This window comes from Lichenostomus cassidix, unplaced genomic scaffold (assembly GCF_008360975.1).
Source record: "Lichenostomus cassidix isolate B80296 unplaced genomic scaffold, HeHo_3.0 HiC_scaffold_39, whole genome shotgun sequence".
NCBI lineage: Eukaryota > Metazoa > Chordata > Aves > Passeriformes > Meliphagidae > Lichenostomus > Lichenostomus cassidix.
In genome coordinates, this window is record NW_028147446.1 from 2,412,235 (window position 1) to 2,429,291 (window position 17,057).

The 17,057-nt window shown below is 54.0% G+C and overlaps 1 protein-coding gene and 1 long non-coding RNA gene across 6 annotated transcripts; one reads left to right on the top strand and one right to left on the bottom strand.

The window, feature by feature from the left end:
• The first annotated feature begins 8 nt into the window (after nucleotides 1-8).
• Nucleotides 9-823, top strand: LOC146422758 (uncharacterized). The gene is made up of 2 exons (XR_014847904.1): nucleotides 9-117; nucleotides 198-823. It is a non-coding gene; the product is annotated as an uncharacterized LOC146422758 (long non-coding RNA).
• ILF3 (interleukin enhancer binding factor 3) lies at nucleotides 681-16,168 on the bottom strand. Of its 5 annotated transcripts, none has more exons than XM_085045846.1 (20): nucleotides 16,038-16,168; nucleotides 12,837-12,932; nucleotides 12,527-12,753; nucleotides 11,924-12,104; nucleotides 11,227-11,374; nucleotides 9,799-9,890; nucleotides 9,079-9,174; nucleotides 7,619-7,730; nucleotides 7,245-7,342; nucleotides 6,614-6,725; nucleotides 6,415-6,525; nucleotides 5,615-5,814; nucleotides 4,952-5,122; nucleotides 4,602-4,739; nucleotides 4,161-4,337; nucleotides 3,756-3,912; nucleotides 2,999-3,052; nucleotides 1,690-2,031; nucleotides 1,206-1,334; nucleotides 681-1,115 (listed from the first exon to the last, which is right to left on the bottom strand). In XM_085045846.1, exons 2-20 carry the CDS (start codon nucleotides 12,837-12,839, stop codon nucleotides 985-987), a joined length of 2,679 nt encoding a protein of 892 aa, XP_084901972.1. In that variant the 5' UTR covers nucleotides 12,840-12,932; nucleotides 16,038-16,168; the 3' UTR covers nucleotides 681-984. The 5 variants fall into 5 exon arrangements, with proteins under 5 accessions (XP_084901972.1, XP_084901970.1, XP_084901968.1 ...); XM_085045844.1 differs by having other exon boundaries at nucleotides 3,756-3,909; nucleotides 6,397-6,525; XM_085045842.1 differs by having other exon boundaries at nucleotides 6,397-6,525.
• Nucleotides 16,169-17,057: the final 889 nt, after the last annotated feature.

The following is a 17,057-nucleotide window of genomic DNA, read 5'->3' on the forward strand; positions in this document are numbered from 1 at the left end:
TTGTTCCCGGTGTTTGAGGGGTTGTGCCTCATTCCAGATGTCATTCCTGCTGTTTGAGGGGTTGTGCTTCGTTCCAGGTGTTGTTCCCGGTGTTTGAGGGGTTGTGCCTTGTTCCAGGTGCTGTTCCCGGTGTTTGAAGGGTTGTGCCTCATTCCAGGTGTTGTTCCCGGTGTTTGAGGGGTTGTGCTTCATTCCAGTTGTCGTTCCCGGTGTTTCCCAGGATGCACCACATTCCAGGCACTGTTCCCAGTGTTTCCCGGGGTCCGGAATGATCCAGAACCATCGGCATGAGGTTTGTACAAAGGAGCCACGAGGATGCAATGGCCCCAGTTCAAACCCAGTATGGCCCCAGTACAGCCCCAGTTCAGCTCCAGGTCAGCCTCAGTTCAACTCCAGTAAAGCCCCAGTTCAACTCCAATATAGCCCCAGTTCAACCCCAGTACTCTGAATTTAGGGGGGTTTAAGGAACATACACTGGATTTTGGGGTTTTAAGGAACAAACCCTCTGAATGTTTGGGTTTTAAGGGACAAACACTCAGAATTTAGGGGTTTTTATGAGAAATCCTCCAAATCTGGAGGTGCAGAACGACGCAAACCATCCCAGATTTTGGGTACATTCACCTCCTCTACCCCCACCCCGACCCCTTCCCCAAAAAACTGAAACCACCAAAGCCAGCAAATACCGAAAAAAGCTCCTTTTTAACGCACTTCACAAAAGCAGAACAACGAGGGCCCGTCCCCCAGCCGAGACCTGGGAAAAGGCTCCGGAATCGGATCGACTTCCCCGAAAAAAAAAACCCCAAAAAACCGAAAAAAAAAATAATAATAATCCTATTTAGACCAAGTCGTCATGGCAACTACGACCCATTAAATAGAGGCCCAGGGGCGACGGGGCGGCCGCCGGTGACGGGTCACACAGAGCAACGGGGAAAAAACGGGATAAAATCCGGGAAATCCCGGGGAAACACGGCAGGACGAGGGGGTTTATCTGTACTGATAACTCATGCTGTGCTCGTTCCTGCCGTATCCACCCTGGGACGCCTGGTAGGAGCTGGGAGGGCCGCTGTAGTTTTGGGAACCCGGGGAGTTGTAGTTGGACTGCGAGGAATATCCGCCTGCGGAGAGGATCGGGGAAAAAGGGGAAGGAATTAGGGTCACGGCGGAGGTGGAGCTTGTCCCCAAACCCTGGGGGTGACAATACTGACCTGCCTTACCTTGGTACGAGGAGCCGCCGCCCCCGGAGCCGCCGTAGCCCCCGTGGGAGCCGGAGTTGTAGGAGCCACCCCCGGAGTAGTTGTTGCCGCCGCCGCCGCGGCCGCTGTTGCCGCTGTAACCTGGGGATGGGGAAAAATGGGAAAAAATGGGAATGGGAATGTGGAGAGGGAATCATTCCTGATGCCCTCAGAGCCCCAGCTACACTGACTGAGCCATGGCCTCTGAAATCCCGAAATTCCAGGAGGATTTGGGTGCAAAGGGATTTTTATCCAACCCTGCTGGCGTGTTCTGAGCCCCGGATGATTCCTGGGAATTTGCCTTGCTCTGCCCCCAAACCTCCTCCAGCTGCTCCAGGACAACCCTGGAACAACTTTAACCCCAAAGCCCTCTAGGACAAAACCCAAACTCAACCCCTAACCCCAAACCCCCCATTTCCCACCCACAATTCCCACCATCCCCACCCTCTCCACTCACTGTATTTGCTCTCGTAGTTGTAATCAGAGCCGCCGCCGGGCGAGTTGTAGGAGTTGGAGTAGGAGTAGCCACCCTGGCTGTGGCCATAGCCTTTCTGCTTGCCCTGCCCGGGGCCGTAGCCACCGTACTGGCCCTGCCCGTAGGACTGCTGGCCCTGGTGGCTAGCGTAGCCAGAGCCGTAGGAAGCCTTCTGGCCACCGCCGTGCTGCTGCTTCTTGCCGCCGTGCTTGGGCGGCGCCGAGGTTGAGTAGCCATCGCCGCCCTGGTAGTAAGATCCGTACCCCGAGGAGCCACCGCCGCCACCCCCGGAGTTGGAGTGGCCACCGTTGCTGTAGAACTGGCCTGGAGGGAGAGAGGAGGGTCAGCTTTTCCCGGGATGGGGTGAGGGGGTTCTCCTGGTGGGATTTTAGACCCTCTGGAGCTGTGTGGGGAGGGGACTGAGGTCCTGGTGAGGCTGAGACAACCCCACACTTCCCTGTGATTCCAGTGGGATTCCACATCTGGATTAATCTCTGTGATTCCACAGGGATCTCCCATCCAGATTCATTTCTGTGATTCCACAGGGATTCCCCATTCAGATTATCTCTGATTCCAGAGGGATTCCCCATCCGGATTAATCTCTGTGATTCCACAGGGATTTAGCTTCTATATTTAGTGGAATTCTGTGTGCTTTGATTCCACAATTCCCTATGGAACACCTGGATGGATCCCAGGTGAATCCCAGCTCTGTCCCCAAATCCCAAATCTGTGCCACCAAAAGCATCTCAAGGATTTAATTCTGGGATCTGCTAATTCTGGATTGTTTCACGGATTCTCCTCCACATCCCCTTTTCAAAGCAAAGGTTTATTTCCTCTTCCACAAAAAAAATCCTGGATTCACTCTGCAGAAATGAATAAATTTATCTCCAGGGTTGGAGCAAAATTTGTCTCTGCCAGGCCAGAGTCACCTAGGGTGGGAAAATCCCAGGATTTGGATCCAGAAGGAACATGGGGACTCTGGAGCCAGGGAATTCAGGACCAAAACACTTGGAATTTGATAGATTCTGAGACTCAAATTAATTCCAAAATTCCCCTCAGCTCCTGACTTTGGGGATATTTTGTTCTCCAGGTGATTTTATTAAAATACAAATTATTGCATTTCGTACAAAAAGATTTTGTACAAAAAGACCTTGTAAGCTAAGACTAAGTTGATTAAAACACTTCAGTTTCCTCAAAAACCAAGGAATGCTTTCCAAGAAAAAAAGCTTCCACTCCCCTGAGCAGTTTTCCCAGGAATTTTTGGGATTTTGGGTGGAGAAAGGGCACTTACTGTAGCCGGCGGTGGCGGAATTCCCTCCGTAGCCGTAGCTCCCGTACCCAGCCCCTGGAGGGGAAAAAATATTGGAATAAACAGAGATTCCGAGGATGAAATGTCCCAAATTTCCTGCCTTGCTACAAGAGCCAGAGGGAGGTTATTCCCCTCAAGGAAAATCCAGGTGATATGTACACAATGTCAGAGTGGGATTTGTTCCCTCACAGGATTTGGGGTCTCTGGAATATCCATGGAGACAATGCCAGAGTGGGATTTGTTCCCTCACAGGATTTGGGGGATGCTGGAATACCCATGGACATAATGCCAGAGGGGAATTAATTCCCTTACAGGGATTTGGGGGCTCTGGAATATCCACAAACATGATGTCAAGAGAGGAATTCATTCCCCTGCAGGGATTTGGGGTGCTTTGGAATATCCATGGACATGATGCCAGAAAGGATTTATTCCCTCACAGGGATTTGGGGTCTCTGGGATATCCACAAACATGATGTCAAGAGAGGAATTCATTCCTCTACAGGGATTTGGGGGCTTTGGAATATCCATGAACACGATTCCAGAGAGGAATTCATTTCCCCACAGAGGGTTTGGGAACATTCATCCCCCACGGGTGCTTGTAGGGCTCTGGAACATCCAGGAGGGGTGTCCTTCCCCCACTGAACGTTCTAGAACATCCAGGTGCTGCGAACACAACACCACAGGGGTGTTAACCCCCCTGGCAGGTTCTCAGCCCCCCAGGTGTGCTGCTAGCCCTCACCTGTGTTCATGTAGCCGCCGTGGTTGCCGCCGAAGCCGCCCCGGCCTCTCCCTCGGCCGCGGATGTTCCCTCCCCGGCCACGACCCCGCATGTTGGGGGGCGGAGGAGCCTCGTTGTGCATGGGGCCTCCTCCCATGCCGAACCCCGGGTTGTGCTGCTGAGGGGACAAGGAGAGGGGACACAGGTGTCACAACCAGGGATTTTCCCCCAGAAAAACCTCCCTAAACAGAGCCCTGGGATGTCACCGCCCCGAAATGAGAGCTGCCAAGGCAAGATCCGAATTCAGGCAACTCCAAATTCAGGTTTTTTGGTGCAAAACCTGATGGGTTTGGTGGGTCTGAGCCATTTTTCTGCAGACCTGCCCTCCCCTCCCAGAAAAGGATCAAACCTGGAAATTTCACTCACTTTGACAGGGAATTTGGGGCCACCCCTGGCTGGGACAGGAGTTCTTTTCTTCTTGTTCTGCTCGATGGCCACAGGAGCATCTGGGAACAACTTTTCCAGCGCGGCCAGCGCCGCATAGGCTTTGGCCACCTTCTTGTTTGAGCCAGCACCTTGGAATTTCTGCCCATCCACCTCCACCTGGAAAAGGGATGAAACCATTTATTTAATTGGGAAAAAGCAGGAAAATATCGGAACACTACAGGGAATCCCAGAGCTGCAAACAAAAATTTTTTCCTGCCCATTAATGAGATTAAAAGGGTTTTTCCCACACCAGACCATTTGGATTTGACAATTAAAACTCTCCTGAAGGGGCTGAGGTGGCTTTCCAAGTTATTTTCCCATCCAAAGGGCTGTGGATTGGATCTCCTGGAAGGACAGGGGGCTTTCCAGGTGTCCCCTCACCTCCATGACGAAGCGTTTGTCGTGGCTGCCGCCCGTCTCCGAGATCAGCTCGTACTTGAGGCCGCGCCGCTTCTCGTTCAGCTCCATCACTGGATTCTTCCCGTGCTTGGTCAGGATTGGTCCCTGCTGCTTCACGTTCTGCACGTGGAGAATGGGTGGATGAGCCCCAAAAAGACCCCAGAAAACGGGGAGTTGATTCCCAACTTTTTTGGGAAGGACCACCGAGAAGCCTCGTGTTTTAGTTTGCAGCAATCTGGAGAAACGCCCCCAGCACAGCTACCCTGGTGCCATGTGTCCCACCCCAGTGTCCCACCCCAGAGCCATGTCCCCTCCCATGTCCCCCCACCCACCTCAGGGGTTTGATCTGAGGGTGGTGAGGCCGCTGTGGGCGTTGAAACCGTTTCCACCACGGGTGGTGGAGCCACAACCACCGGTTTGGTTTCTGTCTCCTCGGCCGACTCGTCGCCCTTCCCGGAGTCTTTGCCTTCTGCTCCGGTGGGCAAACCCATGTCCTGCAAGACCTGTGGGGTGGGAAGGAGGTCAGGAGTCATCCTCAAACCCATGTCCTGCAACATCTCTGGGGTGGGAAGGACATCAGGAGTCACCCTCAAGCCCAAACCCAACACCTGTGGGGTGGGAAGGAGGTCAGGAGTCACCCTCAAACCCAAACCCATGCCCTGCAAGACCTGTGGGGTGGGAAGGACGTCAGGAGTCACCCCCAAACCCACGTCCTGCAACATCTCTGGGGTGGGAAGGAGATCAGCAGTCACCCTCAAGCCCAAACCCACATCCTGTAAGACCTGTGGGGTGGGAAGGTGGTCAGCAGCCACCCTCAAACCCAATCCATTTGGGAAGACACTCCGGGAAGCTGCTCCAGAGTATTTATGGATTCTCTGACATTCCCAAATCCCGCTGGGACGCTCAGGGTTGGAGCTCCTGGTGTTGCTCCCACCCCATCCATCCCAAAATGGGAATTCTGGCAGTTTTCCCATTCCCACAGACCCCACGCTCACCTTCACAGCCACGTGAAGCTTCGCCGTTTTCTTGGAAGGCCCTGAGGCCTCGAAGGTGCTGCCGTCGATCTCCACGGACATGGTGAAGATGGGAGCATGGACTGGGCCAGTTTGGGACACCAGTTTGTACTGGAGCCCTGGTTTGAGCTGGTTCAGCTTCATCAGGGCGTTCATGGCCTGGGGAGGCTCCAGCTTCTCCTCTGCACGGGGGAAAAAACCAACACAGAGAGTTTGAGGGTGTTTGGTGGCTCCTTTGAAGAAGCAAAAGTGATTCCAGACTCGATTTCCCAGTTTGGGGCCAGTTTAAATTGGAATTTTCTTATTTCAGATCATCCTGATGAGTATTTGCTAATTCCAGACCAGTTTCCAATGGTCTTTTCCCACTCCAGACTGGTTCCAATCAGTTTTTTCCCATTTCAGGCCAGCTCCCTTTAGTATTTTCCAATTCCAGATGAGTGCTGACCGGTCTTTTCTCATTTTAGACTAACCCTGACCATTATTTTCTGATTTCAGACCAGTTCCCATTGGTCTTTTCCCATTCCAGACCATTCCTCATTGATCTTTTCCAATTTCAGACCAGTTCTGATCAGGATTTTCTGATCCCACGCCAGTTCCCAGCGGTATTTTCCCATTCCAGACAACTCCTGATCTTTTCCTCCTTGCTTTCACTTCCACCCAGCACAAATTCTAAATTTTTAAGTTTGTTTTAAAATATTTTATCAGTTCCCATGCACTTACAGTCCCTCCAAAACCCCCAATTTCACCCCCTGGGCCATACCTACCTCTCGTTAACTCAATACCTTTTTTCTGAATCTTCTTTTTCTTTTTGCTGGGGGATTTCTCCTCCCCATCCTCCTCCATCGGCCTCTTCATGGGGGTCACGGCGTATGTGGTGCTGGGCGGGATCTGAACTGCAGGAACAAAACCACCCCCTAAATTCCCTGTTTTCCACCCAAATCCTCAGGATGGGATTCAGGGCTGTTCCCTCCCAGTACATACCAGTATAATCGACTGGGTTCTCGTTCTTTGGTTTCTTGGGCATTTTGGAGGGCAGAGGATCCATGCCCAGGACCTTGTGGAGCTGGCCGAAGGCGGCGAGCCGGAGAGCATGCTGGGGACAGGACTGGGGGTCACTGGGAGCTGTGGGAGACCCCCCTCCTCACAGCCCCCCTGAGCCCCCCTGCACCGATCCATCCTCACAACGGGATGAACCATTTCTGGAGAATTTCACCCCAAAAGGGAGTCGGGACAAATCGCTATTTAACACCTGATTCTTTGCTCTGGGTGGCCAAACTATGGGGCCCACGTGGGGTGGCCTGGTGGAGTGACCATGGCACCAAGTGACCACGGTGCTGAGTGACCATGGTGCTGAGTGACCACGGCACCGAGTGACCATGGCAGCGAGTGACCACGGCACCGAGTGACCACGGTACCAAATGACCACACCGAGTGTTCACAGTGCTGAGTGACCACAGCACTGAGTGACCACAGCACTGAGTGACCATGGCACCGAGTGACCACTAAGTGACCACAACATGGAGTGACTGAGGGTCTAATCTAGGCTGGCCGAGGGAGCCGGGAGCGGAGCGAGCCGGGGATTGGGAAGGGCCGGATGGAGGTCACACTATACCTGAGCACTCTGTGTGATATCTTCCCTTTGTTGTCTGTCTAGATGCCCAATAGCATCAGTGGCTTCTTTTTCACAAGGGTCATAAATACCAGAACCATCTGAAGGCAGGAAACAAGGAAGATATGCAGAGAATTATCCCGGGTTTCTACGCTAAATTCCCTGGGGCAGCTCCGGGAGCGCGGATTGCCGCGGGATCCGACTCGTGCGGGATCGGCCGCGGGAATCGCGCCGCCCGGCAGCGGGATAGCCTCTCTCTGTGGGGCTGAGGTGGCTCCCGAGGGTGGGAACGCCGGGAATCTCCACGTTCCCGTGGGGAAACCCCCCGCGCTCCTCCCGGCTCCGCTCCCGCGGGGATTCCGAGCTCGGGGGCTCACCTGGCATGACGATTCCCGAGGCCAGGCACTCCAGCACCCGGCGCAAAGCCTCGCCCGCGCCCATCGGCCGGTTCGCCGTCCCGATGGATTTCTCGCACAGCAGCTCCAGAGGCTGCAAGGGAAGGTGGGAAGTGAGGGTGGGGAGAGAGGAGGTGGGAGCTGGAGCTCCGAGAGGGAGTTGGGAGAGGATCCTGGGAAAGGGAGAGCAGGAGAGGAAATCTTGGAAAGGGAACTTGGAAAAGGGATCTTGGAAAGGGATCCTGGAAAAGGAGCCCAGGAGAGGAAATCCTGGGAAGGGATCTTGGAAAAGGGAGAGCAGGAGAGGAATTCCTGGGATGGAATCCTGGGAAAGGGATCCCAGAATGGGGAGAGCAGGAGAGGAACTTCTGGAAAGGGATCCTGGAAAAAGGAGCCCAGGAGAGGAACTCCTGGGAAGGAATCCTGGGAAAGGGATCTTGGAAAAGGGAGCCCAGGACAGGGACACCAGGAAATGGACCCCGGGAGAGGGATCCTGGGAGAAGAGCCCCAAAAAAGAGATCCTGGCAAAGGGAACCCCTAGAAAGGGATTCCCAGAAAGGGATACTGGGAGAGAGATCCCAGGAAACACTCTGGGAAAAGGGATCCCTGGAAAGGGATTCCAAAAAAGGACCCATCTGGGAGCAGCTTCTGGTTGCCAAAGGAACAGAGAAATCAGGCTGTGGAAGTCGTGAATTGATAAAACAGTTTGATAACAATGTGATTTGGTAATTAATAAAACAGGCTGATGATGTGATTTGATAAGATAAAGTTGTTTGGTAACTGATAAAACAGTTTGTTAATTGATAAAGAAAATTGATGACGGTGTTTGAGGACAGCGTGGTTTGGGAACTGATAAAGTGATATGATAATTGATAAAACTGGTTGGTAACAGGACTTGAAAGTTAATAAAAATATTTTAAAATAATGTGATTTGATGCTTTGTATTTGATGATAACATGACTTGGTAATTTATAAAACAACTTGGTAATGATGTGGTTTGATAAGTCACAAAACAAATTGATACTAACAAATATAGATAGCTGATAAAACTGACAATAGTGTGATTTGGTAGCTGAAGTTTTGATAATAATGACATTGAAAAATTGATAAAACAACTCAATAATAAGGTGAGTTGATAACTGACAAACCAATTCAGTAACAACCTGAGCTGATAATTGATAAAGCAGTTCAGTAACAAGGTGAGCTGATAACTCCCAAACCAATTTGACAATATGAGTTGATAATTGATCAGCCAAAGCCAGCTGACAACCCATAAACCCATTTGTGTATCACTGCAGACATTTGATTTGTGCAGAAAACACGTTCATCCATAGAAAATCCAACTCAGGAGAGGACATGAGCCCTGGAGCTTTGGGAAAAAGCAGAGCTGAACTTGGGAAAAACTCCACCACCCCCCCAGGAAGGGGAAAACGGGGAATTACCCATCCTCTGAGCGGGGCCCAGGTGGGAACGCGCGTGCAGAGGTCCCGCAGCACCCGGATCACGATGACGCACGACTTCAGCCCGTTGGCCCTGGCCTGGAACCGAACCAAACCAGACAGCGATTCACCGAGCGCCCGCCTGCGCCGCCGACGCTCCCTCCAGGTGCTGCTTTGCCGAGGGGAAAGCCGGAGCCTGGGACGGCCGAGGCTTGGCCAAAGTCTTAGCCAAGGTCCTAGCCAAGGGGTTGGCCAAGGCCTTAGCCAAGGAGTTGGCCAAGGTCTTAGCTAAGGGCTTAGCCAAGTGGTTGGCCAAGGTCTTGGCCAAGGGGTTGGCTAAGGTCTCAGCCAAGGAGTTGGCCAAGGTCTCGGCTAAGGTCTCAGCTGAGGGGTCGGCTAAGGTCTTAGCCAAGGTCTCAGCCGAGGGGTTGGCCAAAGTCTTAGCCAAGGTCTTAGCCAAGGTCTCGACCAAGGTCTCAGCTAAGGCCTCGACCAAGGTCTTGACCAAGGTCTCAGCCAAGGTGACATTATTCCTCACACACAGCAGCAGCTCCGCGGCTGCTCTGCACACAAAAGCTCCTAAGTCACTCCAGCGCCCACGGTCGGCACCTCCGAGCAGCCAGAGGCCACTTGAAACTCCAACTCCAAAAAAACAACACTCAGCCCCTTAAAGAGTTTACCAATGTTTCTACTTAAAGATAAATATAAGAACAAAATGCAAACCTGGAACCACTTGGCGTGGCGCAGAGACGCCAAGGCAGCAAGGCATTTCTGCCTGTCCAGAACGTCCGGGGAGTCGGTGACTGAGAGCGTTTCTAGTCGTGGATGGAATAAGAAGACAAGGCACGGTTTGACCAAGGGGCTTCTGTCGGGCCGAGGGGGATGAGGCAGCATCCTAACGGGCAGCTGAGGCTCCCAAAAAATCCTGCTGGGATGCTGGGAGCGGGAGGGAAGGGGGGCTGCGGCGCCACGGCCGCGCGGCCTCGCCCGGACGGAGGGGGAAGCTCAATTCCCAGGGAGGGATGGGCTGTGATGTGTTCTGGGAGTGGGAGGAAGAGGAGGAGGAGGAGGAGGAAGAGGAGACCGGGCGCGTGGCTCGGTGGAGGGCACAGAAATCCTGGATGGATGGATGGATGGAGAGGCGGCGGCGAGGCCGGAGGTGGGGAAATTTGAGGTGGTGAAATCGCGGCTCCGCAGGAGGAGCGCGGCTGTGGTGGGGAGGAGGGAAGGGGCGAGGCTCGGCGAGGATCCAGAGAACCCTCCGCCCGGAAGGATGGCTGCCCCGGCCCCGGCCCGCGACAGAGAACGTCCTGTTGGTCAAAGGTCCAGCGTCCCTAAAATCGACAAACTAGAAGGCTCGGAGACGAGGTGAGAGATCAACACCAGAGATCAACAGTTAAGAGCACAAAGAGGTCCCCGGTTTGTGCTGCAGCAAAACTGAGGAAAGGCCTGAAGTCGCCCAAAATTGCTCGAGATCAGGGTTTTAGATAAGGCTAGTGCAGAGCGGGGGACCCGCCGGCCCTACGGAGCCCATCGGAATTGGAGAGCGCAACCAGAGGTTGGCTGGAATTCTGATCCCAAAGGGAATTTGGAGAAGCTAACTTTATCCAAAACTCTGCATCGCTTTGCGGAATTCTGAAGCTGAGGTGCTGGAAGGAGGAGCCCCGAGCACCCGGCTGTTCTGCTGCAACACACACCAGGGGAACATCCCGGAACTTCATGGACATGCAACTCCTCGGACAAGAAGCCTTCAAGAGGGGTTTTGGTTCTTTTTTTTTGGGTTTTTTAAATAAATCTGGTCTCTATTTTCATGTCACTGCACTGACATGGCCAGGGACAAACCACGAGTAATACAACGAGATGATGAATTAGTGAACTAAAGGCCCAAGTGATACCAAAACAAAGGATAAAATAATAATAATAATACTTAAAAAAAAAAAATAAAAAAAAGAGCAAAATCCCATGTGAAAGATGCTCCTCAGCTTCCAAAGCTCGGTCCGGATAAACCACAACCGGGATCTCAACAAGGCTGGCAGAATGAAGGAATTTTGGTTTGGATTTGGCCAGGAAGAGTCGCCATGGCTCCGGCTGAAGCTGAAGAGCACTTTCCCGGTCGTTAGCCGCGGGATGCCGCGTGCCGGCCGGCCGTACCTCCGGCCAGCTGCTTCTCCAGCTCTTCCCTGACCACAGGGGACGTCAGGTGGATGGTCAGGCTCAGCGGGGGCTCCTTGGTGTTCTTGATGATGATGGCAGCGTCTCCGACCGACTGGATGATCTCGTATTTGTCCTCTGTGATTGCCTGCAGTGGTGGGAAGGAGAGGGTTTGGAGTGAGGTGGGTTTGAAGGTTTCAAGCCAAATCACTCCATGATTAATGAGGAGAAGTTCGTTGAACTTAGCTCCCTTCTGTGTGACCCCCTTCCCTTCAGAGCTGGAAGCCAGAGAATAAAAATCCTGATGTTTAGCTCATTAGAAATATTAAAAAAATACACTAGTGACTGGCTAATGCTATAAAGAAAATATAAATAAATCTGAGTTGTTTTTAACGTGAACTTCAATTTAACATGAATGTGAACTCAAATAAACTTGGTTTTAAGGTAAGTTCATTCAGCAAACTCCGATTTGCCTTCAGGAGAAAATAAGTCCTACTCTGAAAATCTTATTAACAGAAAGAAAACAGCACGAGGGGATTCTTCACTAATTTTTTAGGTTTTCCCATTTGTTAATAACTGGGAAAGAACTTCTATCATTTGGCATTCCCAAAGAACGCCATGCACCTCTGGAAATGACTTCTCCAAGCCAGAATGTGAGGCCTGGAAACATGCCAAAGGGAATTTACTTTCCACTCACCGCGAGCTGCACTCCCAGATTGTCGGCGACTTTTTCCAGGAGCTTGGCCGTGGGTTTGTCTTTGCAGAGCAGGACCAGCTCCAGGTCCAGGTCACCCTTCAGCAAGAGGCCTTTGGCCACCAGCCCCACGCGCATCACGCCGCGCAGGGTCCTTGTGAGCTGCTCTGTGGCTTTTTGATCGCTGAAAAAAATAAATAATAGGGTCAGAAGGGTGGAATTCACAGCCAGGTGAGCACCGACTGGAGGGATGGATCCGTGAGGATGAACCCAGCACCGCCACCTCAACCCTGTCTTAGTGGATTCCCCTCAATCCCATGGCCAGGGAAGAGAACTTTTACACCAACAGAGTGGATTTTTAGGGATCTAAGCAGATTTTAGGGACCTAGCCATGATCCCACCATCCTCACCCTCCCTCCTTGCTCTCCCACCACCAGCAGATGGATTTTAGGGACTTCTTACCCTCCTTCCTTGCTCTCCCACTGCCAGAGAGTGAATTTTTAGGGATCTAAGTGGAATTTAGGGACTCCTCACCCTCCTTCCTTGCTCTCCCACCACCAGCAGGTGGATTTTTCAGGATCTAAGTGGATTTTAAGGACTCCTCACCCTCCCTCCTTGCTCTCCTCCTCGGCCGCCGTCTCCATGGACTCAGTCTCTGGCTGCTCCCCGCTGACTTTCTCCTGCTCGTCGATCCAGTCGGAGACGGCTTTGAGCGCCCGCTCCGTGTGGGAAACCATGTTCTGCACGGCCTCCAGCTCCTCCTGCGTGGGGTACACGGCCGAGTGCTTGGCCATCACGTGCCGGTCGTCGTTCACGAAGATCCGCATCGGGCGCTGCAGAGGGAGGTCGGGATGATTTAGGGGTTGCCAGGATGTGGATGTTCATCCCACAGATAGGAATGTGATTGTTTCCTTACCATTTTTGTGTTTTGCTGCCCGTCTGAATGTTGTAAAGGTGATTATTTGGATTGTTCCGGCGAGCAGAGCGTCACAGCACCACGGCGTTCTGGGATCTGAAAGAGACAGGGAGAGGGTGAGCCGGAAGCAGGAATAGCAATTAGACAAATGAAAACTCATTAGCCAAAGCCCAGGTTTGTGCTCCTGAGGATTTGTATCCCTCAGACTAGCAGAGTGACCCCCAGAGGATCTGATCCCTTATTCCTTTTTATTTCTGAGAGGTTTTCCCATTAAATGGGACAGAGGATCTGATCCCTTATTCCTTTTTATTTCCGAGAGGTTTTCCCATTAAATGGGGACTTTTCCAAAGCTCTGGTCTCTAAACTCGACAGAACTCCCTGTTCCACACCGGAGGAGCATCCCTGGGACAATTAATTAATTAATTAAGCAAGGGAAGAGCCAGGGAATTAATTACTCAAACAAAGAAAGATCCCAGATCCCTCTGGGATCCTAATGGGAAGCTCCCAGCACATCCCTCTGCCCTATGCCTGGTTTTACCCCAAATCCATTGCACAGCCCCAAAGCTGCCCCGTTGGCTTTTCATTAGGACCAACACAACCCCAGAGGCTGCACCAAATCAAATTATCAAGAGGAAACAGGAGAAACCCAGCAAATCCAGGTGGGAATCAGCATCCAGAAGTGCTGGTGTTCAACGGATTCAGCCCAAATGGCACCAAATTCCTCTCTTTTTGGGGGAATTGCCCCCAGCTGGGGCAGCGGAGCCTTTTGTTCCAATTCCAGTGCTTTGTTCCAATTAATTAATAAATTAATAATAATCAATTAATATCCTGATTTCCTCCCACTGCCCTTGACTGGTTCAATCCCAGCCCTGCAACACCTGATGGCATCCTGAAAACTCCATGAAAAACCTGAAAACTCCATGGAAAAGCATTGGAAAACCTGAGGATGAGGAAGATCATAATCCTCTGCCTCCTTTTGCCACCAAACGCCACCAAATCCACCTGGTGACTGCAAATCCTGCCTGGATTATCCCACAGCTCCCAAACAAACCTCACTTTGGGGCAGTATTTCCCTTTTTCACGCATTTTCCAGCCACCAAACCACATCACAGCTCGCTTTCACCTTTTCCCACTGGAATCTCCCCAATTCCAGCCTTGCAGTTCCCCACTCTGCTCAGTTCACCCGAGCTGAGTCTTTTTTTAGGATAAAAAAATCACATTTTATCACATTTTTAGGATTTAAAAAAATCACATTTTTAGGATAAAAACCAGGAAAACTCATTCCCTCAAGCTGCTGTCTGGACACACAATTCCACTCCAAGGAAACCCCTCTGATTCCACTCCTGCCAAATTAGCCACGGGACGACTTAATAGTGTCATCAATCTGGATTTAATTGTAATTAAACCCCGGCTGAGCAGGGAGAAGCATTCCCAAGGAGCCACACAGCATCTCCTGGTGCCTCCTGGGCTGTGAAGGCCCTAAAAACCCTGTTATTTTCCTTAAAATTCCCTCAATTTCCTCCAGGAGAGGGTTGAAATTCCACCCGGTTGCTCCTACAGAATCACAACAGCCTCTTCTGTATGGAGGGAGAAATCAGGGAGGTTTGGAGGGAGAAATCCAGGAGCTGATGCTGCAGCACCATCGGATTTGTGCCTCTCGAGGAGAAGAACCACAAGATCAATTAAACCAGGACCCAAATCCGGGAAAAACTCTGGAATTTCACCTGGTTTCAGCCTCACCCCCTCCTCCATTCCCACCCCCAGCTGGAATTCACCAAACTTCCCGCTCAGATGAGCTTTCTGAGGGAAGGAGTGACTCTCCCAAAGGCGTTTTGGAGGGAAAAACAACCAAAGGATGTAAAAGGTTCGAATTTCTGCCCTAAACGTGGGAAAGTGCGACACAGGCGAAGCCGCCCGTGGTTCAAGGCGGGGTTTAGAGGAAGAATTGGTCGGTTTTAGATGTGTTTTCGTAGCTGCCCGGGATGGATGAGGAGCTGGAAGATCACAGCCCTCACAGGGAGCGATTTGGGGACCCTGGGAGTGAGGATTCCAGTGGGAATCCCGGTGTGAGGAGAACACAGTGGTTGCTGGATTTTTGTTATTCTAAACCCTCCAGAAGCGGAGCAACCACGGATAACGGGAATTGCGAGGGAGCAGGCAGAGAGGTTGGGAAAAGCTGAGGGAAAGAGAGCAAGATGCTGGTCCTGAGGGGAACGAAGGGGCTAAAATCCCCTCAAAAGGGATGATCCCACTGCAATTCCCAGCCTGGGATGGGGAGGAGGAAGAGGGGCTTTAAAACCCTCCAAGCGGGATAATCCCACCTCCTCCTCCTCCCCGGCCGCGCATCCCTCCCAGGGGCGGCTGAGGAGATGGGGAAAGAACCAATCCCCCTCAAAGCCCCCCAGCCCCATCCCTACTCAAGCGGAGGGTCGCGGGGTGAGGATGAGGAGGGGGCGCGGAGCCCGGGGGTGAGGAGAGGGCACAGCGGTGGGTGAGGAGGGTGAGCGGCGGTGGGTGAGGAAGGGGTGAGGAGTGGGCACAGCAATGGGTGAGGAAGGGGCACGGTACAGCGGTGGGTGAGGAGAGGTCACGGCGGTGGGTGAAGAAAGGGAACGGTGGTGGGTGAGGAGGATGAGGAGGGTGAAAGGCGGTGGGTGAGGAGGATGAGGAGAAGGAACGGCGGTAGGTGAGGAGGGGGCACGGCGGCGGGTGAGGAAGGGGTGAGGAGGGGGAACGGCGGCGGGTGAGGAGAGGGCACGGTGATGGATGAGGAGAGTGAGGAGGGGGCGCGGGGGCCGCCGGGCGCTGCCGCCATTTGCAAACGCGGCGCGAACAAAGCGGCGGCGGCGGGAAACGAGGGGGGTCGGGGGAAGCCCCTCACAACCCCCGAGGTGTCTCGGCGGCGGCTCGATCCCCCCCTGGCTCTCCGGCCGACGCCGTGAGGGATCCGTGAGGGAGCCCGGCCACCCCCCCCCGCGCTCTCCCCTCACTCACCGCCGCCATTTTGTCTGCACACAATGGGCCGGGCGGGAGGGAGGGGACACGGGGGGGGCCGGGTCACCGCGTCCCGCCGCCCCCCCCCGGCCTCACCCCCCCACAACACACCGGCTCCTCCCGCCCCGGCACCGCCCCCGCCCGGTCCGGCCCGGTTTGGCTCTCCCGGCTCCCCCCACCGCGCGGCGCCGCGGGAACGGCTCCTACCGGGGCGCTGTGCCTCGCGGGAGGGGTGCGGCCCGGCCCGGCCCGGCCGGCAGGGCCCGGGAGGGGCCGGAGCGGGGCCGGAGCGGCCGCGGCGGGGCCGGAGCGGGGCCGGAGCGGCGGCGCCGGGACTGCGGCGGGGGCGGGGCCGCCGCCGGCGGGGGGCGCGCGCGCGCCGGGAGGGCGGGGCCACGGGGAGCGCGGCGGGCGCTGGCCAATGGGAGGGCGCGGAGGGAGGGTGATGGACAGGGAGCGGGGGGCGGGCATGAGGGGCGGGGCTAATAGGCGGGGGGCGTGTCAGGGCAATGGAGTAGCCGCCGTGCGATGATTGACAGAGGGCGGGGCCAATGGCAGAGGGAAGAGGGCGGGCGGTGTGCAGGGGGCGGGGCTGACAGCGATGGCGGGAACGAGCTGAGGGGAGCCCTGAGGGGAGCGATGGCCTGAGGGGACCTTCGTGAGGGGAGCGATGGCCTGAGGGGAACATTCCTGAGGGGAGCAATGGCTTGAGGGGAGCCCTGAGGGGAGCGATGGCTTGAGGGGACCTTCGTGAGGGGAGCGATGGCCTGAGGGGAGCCCTGAGGGGAGCGATGGCCTGAGGGACCTTCGTGAGGGGAGCGATGGCCTGAGGGGACCTTCGTGAGGGGAGCGATGGCCTGAGGGGACCTTCGTGAGGGGAGCGATGGCCTGAGGGGAACATTCCTGAGGGGAGCAATGGCTTGAGGGGAGTCCTTGAGGGGAGCGATGGCTTGAGGGGAGCCCTTGAGGGGAGCGAGGGCCTGAGGGGACCTTCGTGAAGGGACATTCCTGAGGGGACATTTCTGAGTGGACACATCATGAGGACCCTCGAGGCACCTGAACCCAGGTGGGAAGATCTTTCTCTTACAAGGAATAAAGCAGTTTGATCTCAAAATTACCTTTCTGAGGGGACTGGCCTCAAAATGACCTTTTCTGCAGGGGTTTGACCTCAAAGATGCTTTATTTTGAGGGGGTTTGACCTCAAAATGACATTTTCTGAAGGGGTTG

Bases quoted from the DNA above. Each gene is read 5' to 3' on its own strand.
- ILF3 (XM_085045842.1), bottom strand. The intron at 7,343-7,618 runs GTGAGCCCCCGA...TCCTGCCTTCAG, and splicing joins CTCGGGAATCGTCATGCCAG to ATGGTTCTGGTATTTATGAC. The intron at 4,740-4,951 runs GTGGGTGGGGGG...CTCCACGTGCAG, and splicing joins CCTCAGATCAAACCCCTGAG to AACGTGAAGCAGCAGGGACC.